Source organism: Musa acuminata, chromosome BXJ1-5 (assembly GCF_036884655.1).
Source record: "Musa acuminata AAA Group cultivar baxijiao chromosome BXJ1-5, Cavendish_Baxijiao_AAA, whole genome shotgun sequence".
Lineage (NCBI taxonomy): Eukaryota > Viridiplantae > Streptophyta > Magnoliopsida > Zingiberales > Musaceae > Musa > Musa acuminata.
The window spans coordinates 46,598,824-46,623,950 of record NC_088331.1 but is presented as its reverse complement, the minus strand read 5'-3'; the positions used below and the strand labels follow the sequence as shown (position 1 = coordinate 46,623,950).

At 38.2% G+C, this 25,127-nt stretch overlaps 5 protein-coding genes across 14 annotated transcripts; 4 read left to right on the top strand and 1 right to left on the bottom strand.

The window, feature by feature from the left end:
* The first annotated feature begins 616 nt into the window (after positions 1-616).
* Positions 617-3,671, top strand: LOC135674688 (nuclear transcription factor Y subunit C-4-like). Of its 6 annotated transcripts, none has more exons than XM_065184777.1 (3): positions 617-749; positions 880-992; positions 2,591-3,671. In XM_065184777.1, the coding sequence occupies exon 3, from the start codon at positions 2,643-2,645 to the stop codon at positions 3,417-3,419; it is 777 nt and encodes a 258-aa protein (XP_065040849.1). In that variant the 5' UTR covers positions 617-749; positions 880-992; positions 2,591-2,642; the 3' UTR covers positions 3,420-3,671. The 6 variants fall into 6 exon arrangements, with proteins under 6 accessions (XP_065040849.1, XP_065040845.1, XP_065040847.1 ...); XM_065184773.1 differs by having other exon boundaries at positions 623-749; positions 880-946; XM_065184775.1 differs by having other exon boundaries at positions 629-749; positions 916-946.
* Positions 3,672-4,017: 346 nt separating this feature from the next.
* LOC135674690 (glycine cleavage system H protein 2, mitochondrial-like) lies at positions 4,018-8,155 on the bottom strand. The gene is made up of 4 exons (XM_065184779.1): positions 7,996-8,155; positions 7,146-7,234; positions 6,699-6,869; positions 4,018-4,322 (listed from the first exon to the last, which is right to left on the bottom strand). Exons 1-4 carry the CDS (start codon positions 8,072-8,074, stop codon positions 4,194-4,196), a joined length of 468 nt encoding a protein of 155 aa, XP_065040851.1. The 5' UTR covers positions 8,075-8,155; the 3' UTR covers positions 4,018-4,193.
* A 1,228-nt stretch (positions 8,156-9,383) lies between these two features.
* Positions 9,384-19,311, top strand: LOC135674687 (uncharacterized). 5 transcript variants are annotated; one of them, XR_010513672.1, is made up of 9 exons: positions 9,756-9,838; positions 10,000-10,047; positions 10,332-10,419; positions 11,506-14,802; positions 15,450-15,608; positions 17,093-17,248; positions 18,374-18,520; positions 18,621-19,011; positions 19,194-19,311. XR_010513672.1 is itself a non-coding variant. In XM_065184771.1 (7 exons), exons 2-7 carry the CDS (start codon positions 10,363-10,365, stop codon positions 18,879-18,881), a joined length of 4,077 nt encoding a protein of 1,358 aa, XP_065040843.1. In that variant the 5' UTR covers positions 9,384-9,508; positions 10,332-10,362; the 3' UTR covers positions 18,882-19,135. The 5 variants fall into 5 exon arrangements, 2 of the variants coding, with proteins under 2 accessions (XP_065040843.1, XP_065040844.1); XR_010513671.1 differs by lacking the exons at positions 9,756-9,838; positions 10,000-10,047 and adding an exon at positions 9,384-9,508; XR_010513673.1 differs by lacking the exon at positions 9,756-9,838 and having other exon boundaries at positions 9,877-10,047; positions 10,329-10,419.
* An 852-nt stretch (positions 19,312-20,163) lies between these two features.
* Positions 20,164-21,141, top strand: LOC135674686 (putative germin-like protein 2-1). Its single transcript, XM_065184770.1, has 2 exons — positions 20,164-20,314; positions 20,403-21,141. Exons 1-2 carry the CDS (start codon positions 20,203-20,205, stop codon positions 20,942-20,944), a joined length of 654 nt encoding a protein of 217 aa, XP_065040842.1. The 5' UTR covers positions 20,164-20,202; the 3' UTR covers positions 20,945-21,141.
* A 2,434-nt stretch (positions 21,142-23,575) lies between these two features.
* On the top strand, positions 23,576-24,628 carry LOC135674685 (putative germin-like protein 2-1). The gene is made up of 2 exons (XM_065184769.1): positions 23,576-23,734; positions 23,824-24,628. The coding sequence occupies exons 1-2, from the start codon at positions 23,623-23,625 to the stop codon at positions 24,381-24,383; spliced, it is 672 nt and encodes a 223-aa protein (XP_065040841.1). The 5' UTR covers positions 23,576-23,622; the 3' UTR covers positions 24,384-24,628.
* The last annotated feature ends 499 nt before the right edge of the window (positions 24,629-25,127 follow it).

The window sequence follows — 25,127 nt, the reverse complement described above, 5'->3', positions numbered from 1 at the left end:
AGATAAGAGGTCATTAGTGGAGTCGATTTATTTCAAACAAGTTTAATATTTTTCATAAATAAATTATTAAAATTTATAAAAATAAATCCGAATTTAGAAGGACATAATTGGTCATTTATCATATCATATTAATTTATGAAGAATATTTTTATCGATAATCTCTTTTTTATAATTTATAATATTTTTTTTTAAATTTTTTATCCTAATTACAAGCAAGTGATGTCGATTGTGTCGAATAAACATAAATATCCTCTTCCTCTTTTTCCTCATCCTCGAGAGGATTGACGTTGACGTTCTCATAGATGAAAATGATGATATGATTGATAATTAAGATATCATAAATAATAAAATAATATTTTTATTATTTTTATCAGGGTTGTCAATAGCAAATTTCTTCATAAAAATGAAAGATTCTCAGGAAAAAAAAAAGTCCATAATTTTTTAGATAAATTACCTATTTATTTTATTTATTACTTATTAATTATTTTTTAGGGGTCTCGTTATAAATTGTGCATTTGTTGTTTGAATTTTGAAATGTCGTGCGTCGCTAGCCGTTGACGACCAAGTCGTCATAAGAGTACCGACCCACCCCTGACCGTCATTCTATTTAACGGGATTGCCATCAGCTGTGTCGACACGTGGGCTGCGCACCCCATTCCAGACCGTCCCTCTCTCATTCTTTTCGCCGGTCGCTCTCTCTCTAGGGTTTCGGAAGGGGTCAGTCCGAGCTGTGCTTCGCCTTCGTCCAGGTAAATTAAAAGGAGGCAACTTGATGATCTTTGTTCAATCTTCGTCTTCCGTTCTGCCTCTCTTCGTTCGATCTCCGTGTCTCGGCTTTTCTTGGCATTCTTTGAACAAGATCAAATGGTTCTAAGACAGGGAATCCGGGTTCATTTGGTGGCTTTGTAATCGTAGGTGTGCGGGGGATCGTTCGAGCCTCGATAAGGTGCGACTCAGTAACTTCGTCGGTCTTCGAGTTCGTTTCATCTTTGGTTCGTTCAAAGTCGATTGCTTCCTTTTGTATGCCTACTCAGTTACTGATTATTTTCCCCCCTTCTTTTCTTTTTCTTTTTGAATGAAAGACTAGACTTCTAAACACTGATTTGCTTGACTTTGTGATCCACTTTTTGGAGCCTTGGTTTCAACATCATGATTTACAAAGTTGATATGCACATCTAGCGATATTAGAGGGAAGATTCATGACTATGCAGTATTTTCTAATTTCCTAGAAATTGATGTGAGTTATCTCCTAAGCAATGAATGGCCTTTTCTTAATTTCAGAAGGTCTTCAGTTATTTCTAGTACTTGTTGAGAGAATTTGTTGGATTATTGGAGAGGGTTGGGCTTTTGATGGAATGTTTTGCTAGGGAATGTTCCTTTTGGATGTAGTATCTGCTCGGCTTGATTGATATGGCTCTGAACTTGCCTTGTGTTCTTCCATTGAAGATGTATTCAGATACCTAATCTAGGGAATTGGCTTGGAGTTAGATGAAGTTGATGGAGGTATGCTGTAAAGCAGCTACAACATCCAAGATTTGGTGTAGCAAACTTATGAATTGAGTGGAGTCTCTAAATTATACTAGTTTTTACTGCCTTTGTTATTTTGTCAAGAATGGTTAATGCATGGACTTCGATTTGTTTTTGGATTGGATTTACTGAATGAGCAGAAATGCATACAAGGATAGTAGGAATTCTCATCCTTTGTTCGACAAGTGCATGACTTTTTCTTAAGCGACTGCTTATATGCACCGAGTAGGTGTTTCGATAAATAATGACACTCGAACGTTATATAAGAGGTAAAAGTTAGAAAGAATCAAAGACAATTTGGGTCTTCTTGTTTGTTCACATTATTCAAGCTGTTGCTGGACAGTCCTCTTGAGATAGATATCTTGCAATCTTGTAAGATGAGGTCTAGTTTTGGCAGTAGTTGCATGCTATTTCTTATTCCTTTTTGGATATTTGGTCTGTTACATTTGCCGGTATCTGTGCTTTCGAGGATCAATGTGATTGACCTAGATTTTTTTAGTTATTGATCACCATGAAGTTATATTTCTGTGGAATGGCTGGAATTTAGTTCTTCATGGATGTGACTAAAGTTATGTCGAACATGATAATACTATCAGATCTGTCTTTTATTGGCTACTTATGGTTGCTATAACTAATGGAACTTTTTTTTTTGGGGGGTGGGGGGGTAATCTCTGGAAAAGCAAGTTGCATTTGGCAGCAAAGCCAGCATGAAACTTTTGATAGAACATGCATGAAATAATGCATATTCAGGTGTCCTTTACCGGTGTGGTTTTGTCTGTACAACATAGATGTGGAGGATAATAAGAAAGGTCGATTTAGGATTCAATGGAGGGTAAGGATCTATAGGCTGCTCGTATCACTAAAATTTGCATAAAGAGCATTAGAGCTTTATTTTTATCTGACTTGTGCAGCATCATACATTGTTAGGAAAATAACAGAATTAATTCGATAAGTACTATCTCTATGATAGTACTTGTTGTTGTCGCTGGGAATCATCACATAGTAAACAAGTTGATCAAAAGCCCTTTGTTCCCTAAATAATATCTATCTGTGAATCCTGCAGTTATGTTCAGCTCAATACTGAAGTAATCACAACTGTGAAAAGCACACTGGTCATGGAACAGTCGACACAGCCTGAGATTGGAATTGTTTCTGGTGCTGCCCAAATAGCATATGCTGCTCCTACCTACCAGCCAACCGCGGTAATTAGCGGAGCTCCAGCAGTGGCAGGAGTCATACCTCCCCCAACGCAACTGACCTCAGCATATTCTATTAACCCAGCCAGCATTGTCAGCCAGCATCAGCTTGCTTACCAGCAGGTCCAACAGCTGCACCACCAGCAACTGCAACAACTCCAAGCCTTCTGGGCCAACCAGATGCTGGAGATAGAACAAATCACAGACTTCAAGAATCACAGCCTACCGCTCGCCCGGATAAAAAAGATCATGAAGGCCGATGAGGATGTCCGTATGATCTCAGCCGAGGCCCCTGTGGTCTTTGCCAAGGCGTGCGAACTGTTTATACTGGAACTGACACTCAGATCATGGATCCATACTGAAGAGAATAAGAGGAGAACTCTGCAGAAGAATGACATAGGTGGCGCTATAACCAGAACCGACATATTTGACTTCTTGGTGGATATAGTTCCCAGGGATGAGTTAAAGGATGAGGGCCTGGGGATTACACGAGCTGCTGTGGGTGCTCCCGGTGACGCAATTCCGTATTACTATGTGCCAGCGGCGCAAGTGCCAGGCCCTGGAATGGTGATGGGGAAGCCAGGAGATCAAGCGGCTGCGGGGACTGTGTATGCTGTCGAGCAGCCTCATTCGGTGGTTTACTTGTGGCAGCCACCTCATGCACAGCAACACGAGCAGGTGCCAGATGGTGAGTAAGTTAATTATGTATGTTCTGAGATCTCTGGGAACTCAAGAGAGTCAGGTACTGCAGTGGTGGATAGCAGGGCAGAGCTTTGGGAACTTCCTATTTGTTTTCAGCTGCTAATGTGATTGTTAACAGGGAAAATGGATTTCTGCCCTACCTGACTATAGGATCTTTTTTTGCATTTTGGGGAATTTAGTGCTGGAAGAAGATGATTTTAAGTTGCTTGTGGTTTTTTTTTATCGATTAATCTGGTGGTTTTCTTCCGTTGCTAGCGTTTAATACCTAATAATTTGGTGGTTTTCTTATACATAAAATAACAAGAATTGATGCACGCGTCCATATTGTAGTAATGATCTCGTAAAAGATTAACATCCATATAGAGCAACATTAGATCTGTTGATATTTCAAGGTACATAGGTTTTAAGCTTCTTTTTTAATCATTCTTTGAACTCTATATATGTTTGACGGATATCAACTCTATTTCTTCTATCAATAGTGTCTATTAGGACATTTAAGAATCTATAGAAGAGGAAGATTTGACCATTCATAGCACGATCTTCTTAACGAGTTTAAACAAACACTACACAAGAAATCCACTTGAGATGGTGATGAAGCTGAACCAAAAAGTGAACGCAATCATTAACAAAAAAAAAAAAAAAGATGTTTTACAAAGCTTAAAGGTAAAATGATAGAAGAGTTGATGAGCGATTATTCAAGAAGTCAAATGCTGCAGGGATTTGGATGGATGGATGGATGGGTGAAGTAACCGAAAGCCTAGGTTTTCTTCAATGCTTGGCATCTTCTTCCTCACAGAACTTGGAGTATCGATTAGAATCCATCAATGAGTTCAACTCGCCTGTGTCACTCATTTTAACCTTTATAATCCAGCCGTTCTCATATGGACTCCCATTAACCTTAAGTTAAACAGACAAATAGTGTTACATCTCAACATTTCCGTCAAAAACCCTTTAGAAAAGAAAAATCTTAGTCTAGTGAAGTACATGCCATCAATTAATTAGGATGCATATTAACAAAGACCAAGTACTATGAAAAACTATATCTTCTTCGGCCACTCAAATTTTACTTCAGGCAAGGTTTTTCTAAAGAAGTGTCATATTGTTAGACAACTATAAGAGTCCTACCGGCAAAACTACCTGCTACCTTGGATCCAGTATAGCCATCAACAGAATCCACTAAAGTAAGCACGAGACCTGCATATAGAAAGGTCACATGCTCGTTGGCTTCTATAGGTAACAGATCCATCATCAGTAAACAATCTTTGTGGTATTGCATCTGCCAGACAAATGTATACCTAATAGAACTTATCGTCTCTCTGGCTGCTTGCAGACCTTTTAGCTAACAGAGATATAACCCACATAGTCGGTGAGCATGTCCAACTTTCAATAAGATTATGAAATTCTCTCTACTTCATTTTGGAGAAAATGTTTTGTGGATCCAAACCAACCTTTGGACATAAGAGATCTCAAAAACAGCTTTGACCAGCTATCACAAGCTGGCATTGTAGCTGATGCTCGTATTGGTAATAGTATAGCATCAAGACAGATGGTAGGAAATCATTTGGTCTAGTCCCAGTGAGTTATCTGAGCATAGAAACTGAATTGACATGCAAAATAAACTAGTGGGGACTGCAGAGAGTGTGACAAAAAATTGCTCTAGTAGCAGTTATCAAGGTGAACATGGTGGCTACAGACCCCTGACAAAGCAGTTGGCATACAGAGAAACTAAAGACTGCTATGGAAGCGACCGGTCGCATGACACCCATGTTTGGTTCCAAAGAAGTAGATATCTCAGTTTCATTGAAAACCAACAAATATAATGATCTTCATTTTCTTACACATAAAAATGAACCTACTATAAAAATTGTTCCCTACATTTTAGTAGGTTTTAAATTTTAATGATTACCATCGCATCTGAATTAGTTATTCATCAAGATGAATGTTTCTTCGAGGTCTCACATCTTATGCTGAAATTTCAGAGAGCTAGCACCTAAGATGCTTCCAAACTTTTCAATCCATTTTGCAGTATCTCCATCATAGAAGTCAGTCATCTTGTCTCCCCAGTTGGGTACAATCCTGCATTTACAAGCTTCGGAAAAGCCTTAGGCTTTTGTTTTAGTATCACAAGAACTGCTTCTAACTTCACCTTAACATCCTTTTGCCTTTTGGTTTAATGACTATATTTATTTGTGCACCCCTTATACCTTGTAATACATACCATTATGAAAAGTTGGTCTAAGAATTTTGTCACAGTGCTGCAACAAACAAACCAATACATCATCCGGATTTCCAGCTTAGATCACCCAGTATTCTATTTTTTTCTGTATGAATCTCATATCAATTCGATGAAGCACACCATAAGATGGGAACTTCTGCAAGCATCCTGCATAGCTTGATCAACAATATACGAGGTCCTTTTGTTCAGTCCATTTACTTAACAAGACCAACCTACGCTACTCTCATCAACTGATTCAAATCTCTGTGAAATATATCTTTACTTGCATAAAATTACCTAGACACAATTTTGAAAGACAGAGAGGGGGAAGAAGAAGGGGGTGATGATGATGGGGAAGGGACTGAGACTCCATTTGGACCTACCACATATATTAAACAGGAAATTATTTGTTCAAAATGGTGAATGCAATCTAAATTTGGCCTAATACAAATGGAAAGTCTATAATCCAAAATTGGTGAGTTGGTTACCTGATATTAAGGAAAAGGGGAAGGCACCATCTGGTATTTTTTTCACCTACACATTTCTCAGACAATTTTCATCATGAAATTATGCCATTTTATTCTCTTTTGCAGCAGATCTCAGCACCACCTTCATGAAAACTTGTATAGATTGTAGGATCATAAGTCATCTGCCTTGTTTGTTTCCAAAACCTATGTTGACCAATTGCTTCCTCAATAGACAATGACCCGGTAATTTAATGCAAGTCAACATAGATATCCGACGAACCTAAGCTCTTTTATAAAAGACAGCATTGAACGACTTTCAACTAGACATCTGCACTCTTGGCATTTTCAGGCTTTCACATAATCCTAAATGTTCACTAGTTGAATAGTGGTGATTCTTTGGATGCATATCCTCCAATCATACTAATAAGTAAGCTAAAACAAAAGAAAACAGCCTTGAAAAAAAAAATTAAAAGCTAACTAAAGCTTATGTACATAATTTAGAGAAATAATGAAAATAATGTGGAAATTAGGAGAAAACGTTCTTTTGGCAAAGTAAGTGACTGGCAAAAGAACAAGTTGTCCAAAACTCACCAATCCAGGAGAACCAACTAACTCCCTGTTGACTTCAACCACTTCTCCAGATACAGGAGAATTGACATCACTCGTTGCCTTGACACTCTCAACTGCACCAAAGTTCTTTCCCTGTGCCACAGTCGCACCAACTTCTGGCAACTCGACATACACAACATCACCTAAGTGATCCTGGAAAGAAATAACAAATAGAACTTGTAGAAAGAATAATCATTAAAAATCCTATACAAATATGAGATGAATGCAAACTAACAAGCTCTACAGAAGGTAGAAAAATTATCTGATGAGATGAACAAGAGATTGTTAGCTTGTTGTACTCCTAATTGAATTCACAATCTAGATAATTAGGTATTAATATCTTAGACACAAGCTGCCACATTGTTGCGATAATTAATAATCAGATGATGCCGGTGGAACTAATCCAGAAAAGGAAAATAAATAAATTACCTGAGCATGGTCAGTTATTCCTATCGTTGCAGAAGAGCCATCAACTTTAACCCACTCATGTGTGTCAGCATATTTCAGATCCTTAATAACTGTAATGAAAAATGATTAAATTTATAATCAGTTTTCTACACCTCGAAGGAGGTATTCATGAGATTTGTCACTACTTGCTGATACAACTGGAAGTCCACAACACCTTCGCATAAAAGATCTGATATTATCCGAGTAAAATCTAGTTTCCAAGCCCCTGAACTAATGAAGTTATGCTACATGGATCTCACCGGTATTTACAACAAATGCATGTTAATTTATATTTTGTGGTATAAGAAAATGAAGAAATGTGTTTCCAAGTAAGCGATCTGCTGATCTCTGCATTAGTCCACCAGGCTAAAGCATCTGATGAAGAACATTCCAACTATTATTCAGGAGTAGCAACTCCGATCTCACAATAGACCAACTGCCATACTTCATATATCAACCATCACCCTCAATCCACGAAAAAAAAAATCAGAAAATAACAAAAACCGATCTAAAGACGCATATCATTGCTCTTACCAAAACCCTAATATCACCAAAAGATTTCAAATCTTTCACATATATTAGCTGATCCAACCATCGACAATATCAAACAGAACACAAAACCCAACCCATCAATAATACCCCGATCTTCCGCTTGGAGGCGACAGATCTCAAAACCTCCCATATTCACCATCCATCAAAGCGGATCTGCCTACCAAAACACCAGGAAAACAAAGATCTCCCACACTCACCATGCACAGATAAATCTCCGCACAAATGAACCAAGAAAACATTAGCGAAGAGATCGAATCGTCTCCGTAGATCAGAGATTCACCTGTCGAGAAGCCTCTGTGAAAGGCAGAGATCCTCAGGTAGGAGGCCGCTCTCGAAGCCCACAACAACCTGGACGCCATGACCAAAATCTACCACACCTCTCTTTCTCTCTCCGTCTCCCGTCCTCGCCCTGTGCACTTCGTGGGCTCATATAGTAACATCGAACCGGCGTTCCGGTCCTTCACCTCATGGACCAAATCAGAATTAACTGTAGTTAATAATGTGTATATACATAAGATAAATCGCATTTCCCACCTACTTTGAGTTTGGTTGATTTTGATCTAACCGAACCCGCTCATGCTTCGGAAACAGGTGATTTGGCCATGGTGACGGGGTTTTGCTTGGTCCAGCAATCTCACCAACTCCCGGGTGGGTGTGTGGTGGTGCCCGCACCTGAACTGCACAAGGTGACGAGTCGTTGTCCGATGTGAGTTCATCCGTTGATTGAGACCCTCTCTGGTGTCTTGGTCGATTTTGACGCGTTCGACCGGTCCGGCTCATGAAACACTGATTCATTTTGTCAATTAAGAGATCGAGATTGGACCGGGCCATCATGTCGACCATCTTTTTCATAGTGGTGTTGGAAAATAATTCACAGCAACAATATACCGAGAGTGATTAGGGCGGAAGAACATATAACCCGAGAAAAATCTTTGTGCTACTGCCACCTGTATACAAAACATCAGAAGTGAGCTTGACTAACCTATATGTTGATCTCAGTTTATGCACGTAACGACGCCTTGGTTTCAGGGGCATTTCGTCGAACACCGTCAGTGCAGTGCAGGTGCCCTTCGGGTCATGTCAGTTCATCGTCAAGCGCACCCCTCCTGGGCGACGTGTATGAGACATTGATCTCGGTGTATGCACGTCACGATGCCTTGGTTTCAGGGGCATTTCGTCGAACACCGTCAGTATATCGTCAAGTGCGCCACTCCTCGGCAACGTGACTGAGACATGTTGTATATGACCTCCACAGAGGATAGAGTAAGCAGAAAATGAACATAAACAATAATTAGACGATGTGATTATTGATGCAAGAGAGAGAGATTCAATTAAAAACGATAAACAATATATTCGAATATTTTTTATTTAAGCAATATAAATATTTTCTCTTAAAAGGAATAAAACAGAATAAGAACGAAAGAATCCGAATACGTTGCGAATTGGACGGTTCAGATCGGAGACATGATGGCCGCAGAGGATCCCAACCTCTCGATCGACCCCTCCCAAATCACCCACCCTCTCGCGATGGCATGTTAGTAATTAATTACACTTGGTGGAGATAACCATACCGGTGGTGGGACGAGGGTGTCGAAACTAACGAGCGCGGGGCCCGTTGGGTCCATCTCGCAGCTTCTATTTTCGTACGTAAAACGATTCCCTCGCTTTGCCTCCCTTTCTCCTTCCCGTCTCTACTTTTCAGCCTAAACGGCGAATTAAGGAGAGACGAGCCGATCGAAGTTACCGATAGATCGTTGCGAAGGGCGATCGGATTTCGATCATTCGATCTCAAGGCAAGCAATAATAAACTTCTCTATATACTTTGATCCGTTTCTTCGGTTCTTCTTTCTGTTGCTTTTGATGCCCATTTAAGTCGGATATATGTTTCACAATTCGTGTATTAATCTTTCGATTGATCGGGGTTTTTTCTCGTTTGCATTTGCACCTCGTATTTCGTTCCATCGTGGATTGAATGTCGGGTCTGTTTGGTTCTTCGTCTCTCAAAGCTATCTTTGACGGAAATGTTCTTCAGATACCTTTAATAAGCTCGATATTTGGAGTGATTTGAGGAGTTCAGTTATCAAAAGTATCAAATCGGTACAGTTTGAGGAGAACGAAACGAAGTAAGTTGATGTGAAGATTCCTTGATCGATCGTGTAATTCCTTTGTGATTTCTTTGCCGCTTTTGTAATCTTGTTTTTTTCGAAATGTTCAATTATCTGTTTGATAGGAAGTACTTGCTTCGTCGCCTTGTCGCTCGTTAGTCTTTAATTTTGCTGTGCAGGAAGCTGTGGTGATGTCTGCAATCCGTTGGTCCTAATTATTCTAAATGGTGCGCGTTTCTCAATATACACGGACACCATTAGATGTTACAATTTAATCACATCCAATAGATAGGGTGTTTACACACAAAAAAAAGATGGCAATGGAGAAAACCAGGAAAGGCATGACAGAACGTTTTCTCATGTTCAGTGTTACAGCTTTTTCTCTTTTAGGATGAGTTCAATTGCAAACGTAATATAGTGTAGCCAAAAATTTTCAATGCGCTTACAGCTTTTGCATATGATATTGTGTAGCCAAAGAGAATTAATGAGTAATTCTTTTGTGCAATAGCAGGTGCAGGGAGAGTCCAGCGTCTGGAATCATAATGGCAGAAGGCTCAGAAGCAAGTTCCACTGATGTTAAAGTGGACCAGTCTGAAAAGGTTCATCCTAATCATTTCCTTGCTTTATTTTTCTTTGATAGTCATTATAGGGAAACGCAAAAGTTTTTATGTGTCTACAACAATACGTATTCAATTGGCATTAACTATTTCAATAACCATTATAGATGAGCTATATATGTTATTAGATGATCATGTGTGATGATCGATAGAAATTTTCATCGTTTAGCTTGCTTTATTAAATAATAGCACCTCAAATTGTAATAATTTAGCTCGCTTGATTTTAATCAAATTCAAGTTTTAATTAAGGTTCTCCTAAGCCTTTGGAACATGTTTGAAGTAATTTAAAAGGCGATTCACCAATCAAATATGATACTTTAAGAATCGACCAAGTTTTTATAATGTATGACTCCGAACTCTGAAAACTATGAGAAAAATCATGAATTTTATTGAACGAAACATAACATTTGCATGTTATATGGATGATTTCTGGTTCCAAGGATTTGATTTAGCATAAACAAGTTATAATGTCTCAATTATTTGGCACTAGCTGCATATATCTTTTACTGTCATTGAGCCTTAGTTAAATTAAGAATATTTAATTTTTTATCTATAATATCTGACAAGATTTCATTAAATCTCTCTCTAATTCTACTCATATCATTAGTACTAGCTGTCTCACCTCTTATCACTACAATATCAACACACCTTTCCTCATCATTTTATCTTTTGTTGAGACTACATCTAATTACTTATGAATGAAAATATTTTTGAACCTCAATATTCTCATTTGAGTATATGATTTCTTTTTCTCCATAAACCATCACTCGCCTAACAGCTATTTTATAAAAAAATTCTTTGAATCTAAAAGGCACTGATTCCAAGAGTTTGAGAAATCATTTTAAATATAATTTTGAAGTCCATTTTGTTGTAGTTGATTTTATGCTTTTTAAGACATGGTCAGTCTAACTATTCAGTGTCCAAAATCTTAATGTTTCAATTTAGCAATTTATATTCTTGTTAAGCAGCATAAACACATGTTGCCATAGACAGCAAACCTGAACTTGACCATTGCTCAATTAATCATATTACCTTTGTTTATTACTTCCAAAAATGTTTAATTCACAGGTATATGGTGGTGAAAAAGAATATCTGATTGATGCTTATCTAGAGCTGGTCAAAAAAGAAGGAAGCAATGAAGATGACGAAGCTGCATTTGATGAGGAATTCATTACAGAGAAGGAATTGATAGATGTTAAAGAAAGCTCACGCATGCTCAAACCAGTAGTTGAATTGACAGAAAACTCAGGTTCTAGTTATCTTGGAACAGCAAATTCAGTGCCAAATATCAATTTGCTAATGGAAGCGAAGATCAAAGAACTTGAGCTCCAATTTGAAGCTGTCAATGGGAAGCTGAAACTTTCAGAATCTGAAAAGGCATCGATGAAGTTTGAGGTCGATAGAGCAAATGAAGAGTTAGAGAAAATGAGCAGACATTGTGAAGAACTCAAACTTGAACAGAAAATAGTGAAAGATCATATTTTAGAAATTCTACAAAAGCATAGTTTGCATCTTGAGACACTCCAAGAAGCATCGACAGATAAGGACATGAAACATAAGGGGCTTCTTGATATGAAGGAAGCATTCACTAGCTTGTCTGCCGAGTTGAAGATGTCAAAGGAAAAGATAAAAGAGCTTGAAGCAGAGTTGGTGTCATCAGCTGGCAAAGTGCATTCACTTGAAGATCTCAATAAAAGTAGTAGTTCGCAGGCTGAGTTGCAGACAAAAAGAGCTTTACAGTTTGAGAACATGTTGGAACTAGCACAAATGAAAGCAAATGAGATGGAAGATCAGTTGCGTAAGTTACAAAATGAGCTAAATGGAGTCTATATTAAGATTGCAGACAACACAAAAATTGAAGCAGCACTAGAGACTGCATCATTGGAGCTTTCAGGGTCCCAAGAAAAGCTAAAGATTTCAAAATCACAGGTGGCAGAATTGGAGCATACGGTTGTCTCCATGGATTCTGTCATCATTGAACTGACTAAAGAATTAAACCACCATAAGGCCTCTGAAGAAAAGATCAAAACCGAGGTTTATGCATTGGAAAATCTGCTTTCTGCCTCTAAAGAAGATCTCAAAGCAAAGCTTCTATGCTTGGAGGAAGTTCAACGGAAGCTTCAAGAGCAGATCAACGAAAGGGATATAATTGAAGCTAGTTTAAGAAACCAAGCAATCCAGACTACAGATCTGGAAAATAACTTGTCTAATTCGATCAAAGAGAAGGAAACTCTTCGAAGTACTGTATCAGACCTTAACACAAAATTGTCGATGAATGAGAAATCATGCATTCAATTGGAGGCAAAGTTACAGTTGGCTGACCAGAACTTCAGCAAGACAGAGTCACTTCTCTCAGAAGCATTATCATATAAAGAGGAGCTTGAACAAAAGTTGAAATCAATTGAACAGCTCCATCATGAATCAAGAATAGCCTTGGAATCCGCTACCAATAGAAACCTTGAGCTTGAAAGTTCAGTTGAGGCACTAAATCTAGGCGAAGAGAGCATAAGAGCACAGCTCAAGGAGAGTGAGATGAGACTGGCGTCAACAGGGACGAGGAACATGGAGCTAGAAGAAGAACTAAAGCTTGCAAATGTAGAACGCCTTGATGCAGAAAGGGAAAAAAAAGAATTGAAAGATAAAGTTGCGGAGATTAGTGATTCATTAAGAGATGTGGACAATGAAAGTTCACTACTGAAATGCCGGTTTCAAGGTTATGAAAATAGGGTTGGTCAACTGGAATCTTCTTTGAGCAAATCCTTCTCAAGGAACTCAGAGCTTGAAAAACAGTTAAACGACCTTGTTTCAAAGTGTGCCGAACATGAGGAACGGGCTAATGCAACACATCAACGGAGTCTTGAGCTGGAAGACCTGATTCATGCATCACATTCCGAAGCTGAGGCGCGTGCTGTAAAAAGAGTGGGTGAATTGGAGCAGTTGTTGGAAGCTTCGAATGTGCAAACGGAGCACTTGGAACAATTACTGAGTTATGCAGAGGTAAAACATAGAGATGCTGAAGCTGAATCGACGCAAAGAAACGGCAAGATCTCTGAACTTACAGTGGAACTTGAAGCATGTCAGACAAAAGTTGCAAGCCATGATGTTTTGCTGCAGGCTTCAAAAGAGGAGGAGTTGACGGAAGTTATAAATGTAGATGATAAAGAAAAAGGAAAACTTGAAGACTTATCTGTTATTCAGGAAAAGGATCTTTTAGAATCCAAAAATATGGTTCAGTCTTTGCAAATTGAGGTTAAATCATTGAAGGTCAGAGTGGAACATGTTGAGGATAACCTGGAGACTTTAAGTGTTCAAGAGAAACAGCTACATGAGAAGCTTCAAAATGCTGGAGAGCAGTGGAAGCAACACGTGAAGGGAGTTGAGGAAGTCGACGCAAGAATTCCGGATTTAAAAGTGTTACACGAGTCTTCAGTCAAGGACTCGGAGCTGGAACTCCAAGAAACAGAAGAGAACTTTAAGCAGAAGCTATATGAAGCTAAGGAACTGCAAGGAAAATCGAAGTCTGTCGAAGAGCATTCAGCACGTTTTAAAGCTCTAGCTGTTGAAGCTACTGAAAAACTCGCCTCGCTGAAGGCAGAAATGGAAAGAAATGCCGTGAAGTTGGTCACTCTTGAAAACAATGTTGAGGAACCTGAGCAGAAGGCCCCAGATGCATATCTGAAGTCTGAACAGACATTTTTGGAGAAAGACATGTTGCCCGAGACGAACTCAAAGCTTAGGGAGGATTTGGAAACTCCCCGGCTCAAAGTAAATGAGCTTAATGCACTTTTGAGTTCTATCCAAGCAGAGAAGGCAGGAACTTCTGAGCAGCTGGCTTCTCTTGTAGAAACGATCAAAAAATTAACTGGTGAACATTCCAGAATGTTGGAACTCCACTCGACCACTGAATCCCATCTTAAAGAAACTGAACTCCAATTACTTGTAGTGATTGAGAAACTCAAAAAAAGAGACTCTGAGACTACAGACTTGAAAAAGAAACTGCTTGCAGTTGAATCTCAACTAAGAGCTTATGAAGAACAGGCTAGTGAATCGGCTGTAGTTGCAGCAAGTCAGAAGGGTAAGCTTGAAGAAGCTCTCCTCAAATTACAGAATTTGGGAAGGCTTGTTGAGCAATTGCGAGGCGAATCTGAGCAGTTAAAGACAGAGAACGAAGATTTAGACAGAAGAAACTTGAGTTTGGCTAGTGATTTGTCAACCCATGTGACAAAAATTAGCGAGATGCAAATAGCATTGAATGCAGCAACTGCAGAGAGAGATGACACATTCATGCAGCTTCATTCCTCTAGGGAAGAAATGGAAAATCTTATGCGACAAGTTAACTCTGACAGAGAAAGTCTCCAATCTCAGGTTAGTGTGCAAAATTTATGCATTTCTTCAATTGATAGACCAAGCACTGTGATTTAAATATATTAAAAGATAAAAGGAGTCTCGTTTTCCTTTGCGACGAAAGAGATCAGGATTTGAATCAAAAAAATATATTTTTTTAATATTTAAAAGTAAGGCCACACACATTGACCTTCCCCATATCCTGTATTAGCGGGAGCCTTGGATATATCCTAAAAAAAAATATATTCTATATTTATATTTTTTATAATTAGATATAAAATAAAATAATTTTAGTTGTTATCTAAAAGATAAGTTTCTATCTTAGATAACCTTTTTGAGGAAGGAAAAGACTATGCTGAAGGAAGTGTATCAAAAGATAAAAAAAGAACTTGAATCGATAATAGTCCAACGGAAAGAACAATGGAGTGAACAAAAAGCAGAGGAAGTGTCTTTAAATTTTGATGTGAAAAGTCTTAAAGCAAAGTTAGCTGATAAGCCTCTGATGCAATCACGGATTTGGAACTCGAATAATAGCAGTAATTAGCTGAGGAAACCTATACTGATTAAGTATGTAATTTCTTTCCAAAAGTGATGCTGATTTAAATAACCATATATCACTAGTTGTGAAAGGTTTACATGTTACAGTGATTGGAATTGCCTTTTTACAGATTAGAAACATGAGATCAGCATGTGCATTGAGGGAAGCAGCCATAACTGCTAAATTGAAGGAGCACTTAAATATACTCGAAGAAAGGGAAGACTTGGATGGACAACTGAAGCAAATTCAAAGTGAACTTGTTCTAGCACATGAAGCCATAATAGAGCAGGTAAAATCTGTTACTCTACTATCATTACAATGCATATTAGATAAGAAGCCATCTTTGTGAGTTATTAACGCTTTGCAATATTATGTACTTAAATATGTAAACTAGATGATGTTGATAAGTGCATTGTTTGTTGGAACTTATTTGGAAGAAAATCCTAATTATGCATTTGTATCTGACAAGTATTTAACTTGAAGTATGAAGGCATTTTTAAATGATGCTGATTAGGGTCACATAGTTGGTGGAAAGAAATTATAAACTATAATTTCATGTCTCAGCTTGCAAGCAGGAGGACGGCATCAAATAATTGTAAAAATCAGGGTCTGCAGTACCGAACTGTACCGCCTGGTACGGGCGGTACGTACCGGTCCGACCGGTTGCCGGTACGCGGACCGCCTGTTACCGGTCCGAGTGCACTGTAGCACTGTAGTAGTGCACTGTACTCGGCACACTTGAGTGTATCGCTCGGTACATCTGGGTGTACCGCTCGGTATACCATACCGTACCGATACCGAGCCCAGGTCGAAATACTAGTACGGTATGGTATTGCGAACCTTGATAAAAACAATCATCATATTTACAATAACATTTAATAGGGGATAGAATTAATAAAAAGAAAACAGAGGAGGAAGAAGACTAGGAGAATGGATGATAGAAGATAGCTAGAGCAAATCAATATCATGTTCTTTTAAAATTATGAAAATTTTCACACCAGTACTCTTAGTTTTTTGACCTTTCTTCAAATTCTTCTAGTTTTCTTACCGTTCTCATTCTCTCACTACAACCTTAGAAATGAGCAATTACATATGGTTATCAATATTCATGGTTCAAGTGTTGATGTACCTATACAAACATTTTTAAGAATTTAAATGGATCTCTATCTGCAAACCTTTACAAGGTCAGGGACAAGCCTTTTTCTTTTTGTAACTGCTGCTTAGATTGTACGCTCTCTCTTTGTTACTTCCCAATTTTAGGTCATGAGTCTTTGCCAGTATTAGTGAAGTTGCATGTTAGATAATTTATCATCCGTATTTCAATTGAATCACACAAACACTAAGCTTATGGTATTATTATTGTTTGTACATAAAAAGTCAACCTTCATCTCGGACCTAAATAACCTACAGTGATATTTGAAACCAACTGTAGAGGTGGGACCCTAGCATTATCTTTAAGTGGATTGATTTTTTTCTGAAAAGGCAAAAGTTTTAGAGATTAGATGGAAATAGTTTTCTTTCAACATCATTTGTGCAAATCTCTAAAGAAGGGGCATAGGGAAGGAACTTCTATAGTAAAGACATGAGGTGGAAATGAAAATTTCTGGTTTCAAATATTTAATGCTAAGACAAAAACATTAGTTTCGACTTCATTACGCATCACGTTTCCGTTTGTGTTTTGATATTAATGTCTTCTTTCTGAGTCTATCATCTTCTTTATTTCCATATAGTTGTCAGCGAGCATTTCAATTAATTAGACTGTTAATTTAACAGAGAGAATTGGACCACAGAAGAGAGCTGGAAAGGGAAGCTTCAATGAAGCAATCATTCACTGAGTTGGAGGATAAGCATCACTATGTTACACTTCTAGAAAAACATATTGAAGACCTTGAAAGGAAATTGGAAGACGCTGAAACCCAACATAATAAGGTTAGTCTTATACCTTTCAATGACGTTGAATTGCCATCTAATCCATGAAAAATACAGTTTAGATAGATTCATGAAGTTAGTTATATTTATATTTATACATGTTTTTCTTTATGTCCCCTACAATTATATCGTGGCCTTCTTTTCGTGCATACTGTATTGTGAAGTGTAGGAGTGGCTCTATCTGGAACCTCTTCCAGAACGTCTGGTCGAGGTTGCTCGAGACAGGAAATCTGATGTGCTCATCATTATTCTGAGTCTCATGAGAAATAGGTCCTTTATCATGTCTTTGTAATTCCTAGGGAATATAATTAAAAAATTTGAATGCCCAGTGTAGAAATGAAAATGACTCCATTTGAAACCCAACATAATTATTTTTCTTGGTCATTTTTTGTGGCCCAAAAAGATTGGCCTTATATAAGAAGTTAGCATCCCTACCTTCATCACATGAAATAAGAAATTTGCCATGCTAAACCATAATTCCTTGTTCTTTTTGTTTCATAAATGTCACCGAGTTATAAATATTTCTACCTCCTACCAAGTTGCCCTCATATTAATCTCGTGCTTTGACTACTATTATTTATTGGGGAATCGAATTGCCTATTGACAATATTGAACAGCTTATGTAATTGCTTTTTATCCATGTATAAAGACCACGTTTCTTAACCTTCTGGATGTGATGACTGTCAGCTTATGTGCCGATACAGTCTTCATATTACATCTTAAACATGATTTTGTTAGAGATGCAGAGCTTATTTAATGAATGCCACTTCACCTCCCTGTCAATGCTCTGACAACAATATATGATGCAGCAATTTTTGTCTGTAGTAGCATGGACACCTTCAAAATATTTGCTAAGAATAAAGCCAAAAGGCGTATGGTACTGTATCCTTTGGTTAAAGATTAGGTCATTAAATGATCATATTCCACAAGTTGAATTCTGTTTTTGTTATTTGTTGTTTGTCTCTGAACTTCTATGATATGTTATTGAAGTATAATTAATGAGACCAACAATCACAATAGTAAGCTTTTATCAGCCTTTTTTCGGTTGTCTTCCATTTCGTGCTTTTTTATTCATGATTCGTTTTTTCTTAACATGTCAAATTCAGAATTGTTTGGATCTTGCAGGCGACAGAAGAAAAAAAAAAAATTGTAGAACTCAATGGAGAAATCAGCATATTGAGGCATAAACTAAGTCAAACTGATGAAATGGAAAAGAAGATTTCAGAGCTTGAAAACAAGTTAAAGTTGGCACATACAACAAGTGGAGAAGAGGCAAGTTTAATGAAAATCTCAAAGTTCAATGAAAATCAATGATGGGATCTCAAGGCGAATAATTCTATTGATTGTTGGCAATTCTGATTCTTTTCTTCAGGCTACGGATGAAGCCATAGAATCTGAAACAAAGGATGAAATGGGGGTGAAATCAAGGGATTCTGAACTGGACACCTCAACCCTGTCAAGGAGAAAGAACACGAAAAGGAGAGACTTCTTGCATCAAGCACCAGGAACAGCTTCACTGACTCAAACGTCACACGTCGCTACAGGGCCTTCAAGAGCCATGTCCTTCAAGATCATCATGGGAGTAGCTATCATGTCTTTGATCGTTGGTGTCATTCTCGGCAAGCGATATTAAGATGGTTGATAGACTAGTTGCTTCATCTTTTACACCTGAGAAAAGATTGAACCGCAGTCTATTAATTGAAGGGGTGGATAGGAACTGCTGTTGTTCTGATACCAAGTCGACTACTAGACATTCATGTCAGGTTAGTAACTTCTGTTTCTGTCCTCCTCTTATCTGTGCTTGTATCTCTATTTCTTTGTACTTATTTTTCTTTCTCGATCAGTATGGGTTAAATTATTTTGAGATAATGCCATAATTTGTATTTATTGTTTGTTTCAGAATTGTAATTTTTTATTATTCTAACAGTAATTTTTTACCTGCTAGGGTTATGGTCGAGTCAACTCGACTTCACTTATCTCATGGGGACTTCAAACTCGGTTTGAGACTTAGCTCGAGTTTCAATTATTGTTAAAATTCGATTTATTATATATTATTTTTGTAAGCTGGGGTTTGGTTTAGATTATTTAACCAAATGATTCAAAATTAAACACTTATATTCATAAAAAGGGTTGAAATCAGAGTTAACCTACATGACTTTGGTTTGAACTATTATTTTCGCTTATGATGAGTTTAAGTCAAATGAGATTATAATACTAATTTAACCTAAAAGTAATATGATCAAATTGTGGGTCAAATCCAGTATATATAGTTCAACTATTTGAATCCTTAACGAAGAGGATTATTTTCCTTTTTGTTTTTTCTTTCTCATCTAATATGCTCTTGACATGTATCGCGTATCACATCACTGTTAACACCATTCTCTTCTCTTAATTTTCTTAATGTTGGTTCCAAATTCATATGCATGAAGTCATATAGGACGTTGCAATAACGAGGGAAGTTGTCACTACTAGTGCAAGCATGCACCGTATATAACGCTTGCACCATAGTATTTGATGTTGGTCACAACATGCAACATATTGCCCTGGTCATGTTTGAAGGTGACAAAGAAGGCTTGCATTATAGCATCTGATGTTTGATGAAGTCAGATTGAGACGATCCACTGGTTTCCCACATGTTCAATTGGCTATACTGCCAATTGAATGGTTCGACAACGTGTATGCATTTACTACGTATAAGAAACCGACGGTGAAGAATAAGCTTCTCTTAGACCTTTTCTCTCAACCGCGTCAATATCTTGATAACAACTACGTAAAAGGGGAAGTCTACAAACATTATTGTAAGCAGAAGGCAACCTAACATGTCATACTTTTCAACTCTCTCACCAACTTATGAGGAATATGTCAATGCATGCTTCTCTATATATACCCATCTCCTCCAAGCCATTGGTATCACAACACCAATTGCAGCTTCGTCCATCCTAAAGATTACACAGATGGCAGCCAAATTGCTTCTCCTTGCTCTCCTTGCCATGGCTTCCTCTCTTGCAATGGCTTCTGATCCTAGTCCTCTTCAAGACTTCTGTGTCGCAGATAAGGGTTCTAAAGGTATTCATAGTATCCAGATTAATCTCCTTCGGTGCGTTTGCTCTCCCGATGCATATTTACTGATCGATTTTGCTTCCTCCTGTTGCAGTGCTGGTGAATGGGTTCGTCTGCAAGGACCCCAAGGTGGTGAAAGCCGAAGACTTCTTCTTCAGGGGACTCGACAAAGCTGGCGACACAGTAAACAAGGTCGGCTCCAATGTCACCGCCGTCAACGTGAACCAGCTCGTCGGACTCAACACCCTCGGCATCTCCATGGTTCGCATCGACTACGCACCCAGAGGCCTCAACGCTCCCCACACTCACCCTCGTGCCACCGAGATCCTCACCGTCATAGAAGGACAGCTCTTGGTCGGCTTCGTCACATCCAACAGCGACGACGGCAACCGTCTCTTCACCAAGATGCTGAAGAAGGGTGATGTGTTTGTGTTCCCACGAGGCCTCATCCACTTCCAGTTCAACCCTGGGCACACCAAAACTATCGCCATCGGTGCTCTCAGTAGCCAAAACCCCGGCACCATCACAATCGCCAACGCTGTGTTCGGGTCGAAGCCGCCCATCTCCGATGATGTTCTGGCCAAGGCTTTCCAGGTGGACAAGAAGACCATCGACTGGCTTCAGGCTCAGTTCTAGATGGACAACAACAACTGAAGAAACACCACCACTGCAGCTTCTTCACATCCATGTTAACATTCCAATAAGCAAACACTTGGCGATCGATCGAAGTCAGGCGTTTGCATGTTATTACTGTTCGTTTTCTCTGTAGTGATCGAAATAATCCTCATGTTTTCCAACCCGAAATAAATATGATGTTAAGAGTCAACAATTGAGAGCGAGATCACTGATGAGATCATTATTAATTGCGAAGCCACATTGCAGCAAATCTCTGGTTTGCATTATCGAACTTTTCTTTGCATTTGTTAGTGTTAAAAAATATTCATGTATGAGAAAAGATTGAAAATATGATAAAAAGAAAAACCATACATTTAGTAAAATTGAAAAGTGACATATATTGAGTTTGACTTATAATCTAAAAGTTTGAGTTTTATTAAATTGATATTTGACTCTATATATGTTAACTTTAACGAGTCTACTTCACACTCATCGTTTATCAAAGCCAATGTTCATGAAAAAAAAAATCTCTTCCGGCAGCGTAGTCTCTTCCGGCAGGATGGGTGTTTGTCTCAAAAGAAGTGTATGACCTTTCATAGGAAGCATGCTTCAACTACACATAGCATCTTCACAAGGCAAAGATGAAGAACAACAAATTACTGTAATTAAGCCTTTTAAAATATTTACAAACTTTGTAAAATATTTCAGAAGAATAGCCATCTTTGTGAGTCTGATATCTACAAATCAAATTGTAAGATGTCTAGCCGCAAGTTAAGTTATTTTGGGAGTATACATTTTATTTTGATTTTATCGCTAGGAGCATATTTTATTATTCAGACTCTAAATACTTGGGATTTATGTTTTTATTGAGCTCATTATAAACTTGATTAAAGTTATTCAAAATATATTTAAACATTATGGAATGTTAATATGTAAGGTGAAGATTGAAAAGATTATCAAGATGAAGTTGTAAGATAGGAGTTTCAGCGGATATTTTATATATGAACCTATACTCGTCGCAATACCTATCATATGTGTGTGACCCTCTAGGCTCAATATCAAGTTGATCGTGAGTCGTACATGTGAGAACTCCTTCTAACTCAGTGAATTATTATCTCCATAATAGTTCACTAACTCATCGACTACAAACGTACTAAGCCACTATGTCGTAGTCCCCATACGATACAGAGGAATTTAATCAATTAGACTTGTCTATCCTCAGTTATCATGCATTTATCACTCATTCATTTAATATCCTAGAGACCATATACCAAGCATGATTCAGTCAGGCTCATACGAAATCTACTCGAGTCTTGCTCTAATTAGAATATCTAGAAGAACTCTTTCTCTAACCCTGATTAGATATTTACTTGAGCAAAAATACATAGGACTTTCATCTCATGATACCGAGAGTGAATGATCTTCTATCAATACTCAATTACCCTCATAAGATTGATTGCCACTCTCGATGATTGGTTATGCTAGATTTGGAACTTCGAAACCTATAAATTTAGTATCAATGAGTAGAGTACTTATATATGATATCTTTGATGTCTCAAGTCTAAAGACCAGATACACAACTAGAATTACAAAATCGTTGTTTAATAATGAGGTATCATCAACTATCCAACATTCTGTGAGTTGATCAATAAATGAACTAATTATCCAATGAACATTTGTACTGTATCCCTATTATCTCCACACGAGTAGCTATGAGACTAGTCGCCTCCATCAATTGGATGAGTATACAATATACTAATTTGTTCGGTTATGTCGATATCCTTCTCGAATAACATACGATTGAGAATATTTATGGTTTATGCTTAAAGACGAATCAGTCTCATTATCGCGATCTCACTATAATCCGATTCCTATTGCATAGATCCATGGATATCATAACATATACAACACATAATCATAAAGTCAGAAAATAGCAATAATAATAAGTACAAAAGACTACATAGCATGTCACATATGTCATTACTCACATGATTGAGTTACAGAGCACTTGTGACTGGCAAGAAGTGCATTAGTTAGCAGGGCAAATAGCAATACTTAGTTGATTCCTATCCTAGTTCAACAATAAGTGTCTGTCATTCTTTTGAGTATTGAAAAATCTTAAAAGATTTTTATAGATCGAAAAGTGCTAGCAGGCAATCGAAGAGCTGAAACATTACCTCTCCCAATTGCTACAGCTCTCCTCGATTTCTTGGCGAATAGTCACTGCATTCACATATAACGCTTGCACCATAGTATTTGATGTCGGTCATGCACGCAACGTGTTGCCGTGGTCATGTTTGAAGGTGACAAAGAAGGCTTGCATTATACTATCTGATGTTTGATGAAGTCAGATTGAGACGATCCAGTGGTTTCCCACATGTTTAATTGGCTATACTGCCAATTGAATGGTTCGACAACGTGAACGCATCATCAAAACCCTGTCAATTGAATGGCATACAAGAAATCGTCGTTGACCAAAACATTAAGCTCCTCTTGGTAGACTCTTTCTCTGCACAAGATAAGAAGCACGCACAGTCCATGGACATTATTATTATAAGCAAAAGGCATACTATTCAGCTCTCTTACCAAATGATCAAGAATGTTTCAACCCTGGCTCTCTCCCCCTCCCCCTCTCTATATATCCATCTCCTTCGTGCATTTGTATCACAACACCAATTGTAGCTTCATCCATCCTAAAGATGGCAGCCAAAATCCTTCTCATCGCTCTCCTTGCCATGGCTTCCTCTCTCGCAATGGCTTCTGATCCTAGCCCTCTTCAAGACTTCTGCGTCGCCGATAAGAACTCCAAAGGCGAGTTTAAGGATCGAACACCGTATCTGCATGTCCACGTTTTCGATTAATGCATGTTTACTGATCGAGTTTTCTTGTTGCTTCTACAGTGCTGGTGAATGGATTCGTCTGCAAAGACCCCAAGCAAGTGACAGCCGAAGACTTCTTCTTCATGGGACTCGACAAAGCCGGCAACACAGGAAACAAGCTCGGCTCCATGGTCACTGCCGTCAACGTTAACAAGCTCGTCGGACTCAACACCCTCGGCATCTCCATGGTTCGCATCGACTACGGGCCCAAAGGCCTCAACCCTCCCCACACTCACCCCCGTGCCACCGAGATCCTCACCGTCATAGAAGGACAGCTCTTGGTCGGCTTCGTCACATCCAACACCGACGACGGCAACCGTCTCTTCACCAAGATGCTGAAGAAGGGCGATGTGTTTGTGTTCCCTGAGGGCCTCATCCACTTCCAGTTCAACCCTGGGTACACCAACACCGTCGCCATCGGTGCTCTCAGTAGCCAAAACCCCGGCACGATCACCATCGCCAACGCTGTGTTCGGGTCGAAGCCACCCATCTCCGACGATGTTCTGGCCAAGGCTTTCCAGGTGGACAAGAAGACCATCGACTGGCTTCAGGCTCAGTTCTGGACGGACAACAACAACTAGAAAGCTTCGTTCTTGCAAGTTGACATGACATGAAATGCATAAAATTATGTGCTTTAAATAAGCAAACAGTGGATAAGCTTCTTTCTTGCAAGTTGACATGACATGACATGCATAAAATTATGTGCTTTAAATAAGGAAACAGTGGATAACTATTTGCATTTGTATTTGTGATAGAATATGGCTTCTTTGTTATATGGAAACTGTCTTACTACGTACCAAACAATTGAGTCCCGATGTTATTTCTATGCTGAGATGTCTTTTGGGTCCACTTTGAATGCACAAAATCATATGATTTAGTGTTAGGTAGTTTAACGTAAGTATCATACTCTAATCTTATGATAATGTACGATAATAATAATAATAATAATAATAATATAAATTTATGATCAACTATATGAATCTTATGACAAGATACTAATATAAATCCCAGAAGAAAAATGAAATCAAGACGTTATTAGAACTAAATTTTATTTCTTTCCTAAGAGATGTCTTTTAGGTTATGAGACAGATAGGCTAAGATAATATTTATATTATTCACATAGATATTGTTTAACAATTGAATCTATAATAATTTTAGTATATGTTATGATAGAAAACATGTTAATGACTAATCATCATTCTTCATCATGTAAAGGTTAGTTAGTCTAGAATGAAAGAGTCTCAATCACCCTCCATCGGTTTGTCCACATGAACAACAATCTAAGGGAGATCATTTGAGCCTGTCTCTCTTCTTTCGTCCCATGT

Bases quoted from the DNA above. Each gene is read 5' to 3' on its own strand.
- LOC135674686 (XM_065184770.1), top strand. From the start codon at position 20,203: ATGGCAGCCAAATTGCTTCTCCTTGCTCTCCTTGCCATGGCTTCCTCT. The intron at 20,315-20,402 runs GTATTCATAGTA...CTCCTGTTGCAG, and splicing joins CGCAGATAAGGGTTCTAAAG to TGCTGGTGAATGGGTTCGTC.
- LOC135674687 (XM_065184771.1), top strand. From the start codon at position 10,363: ATGGCAGAAGGCTCAGAAGCAAGTTCCACTGATGTTAAAGTGGACCAG. The intron at 14,803-15,449 runs GTTAGTGTGCAA...GCCTTTTTACAG, and splicing joins GAGAAAGTCTCCAATCTCAG to ATTAGAAACATGAGATCAGC. The intron at 15,609-17,092 runs GTAAAATCTGTT...TTAATTTAACAG, and splicing joins ATGAAGCCATAATAGAGCAG to AGAGAATTGGACCACAGAAG.
- LOC135674690 (XM_065184779.1), bottom strand. From the start codon at position 8,074: ATGGCGTCCAGGTTGTTGTGGGCTTCGAGAGCGGCCTCCTACCTGAGG. The intron at 7,235-7,995 runs GTGAATCTCTGA...TTTTCATTACAG, and splicing joins TCACAGAGGCTTCTCGACAG to TTATTAAGGATCTGAAATAT. The intron at 6,870-7,145 runs GTAATTTATTTA...ATTTCTTTCCAG, and splicing joins GAATAACTGACCATGCTCAG to GATCACTTAGGTGATGTTGT.
- LOC135674688 (XM_065184777.1), top strand. From the start codon at position 2,643: ATGGAACAGTCGACACAGCCTGAGATTGGAATTGTTTCTGGTGCTGCC.
- LOC135674685 (XM_065184769.1), top strand. From the start codon at position 23,623: ATGGCAGCCAAAATCCTTCTCATCGCTCTCCTTGCCATGGCTTCCTCT. The intron at 23,735-23,823 runs GCGAGTTTAAGG...TTGCTTCTACAG, and splicing joins CGCCGATAAGAACTCCAAAG to TGCTGGTGAATGGATTCGTC.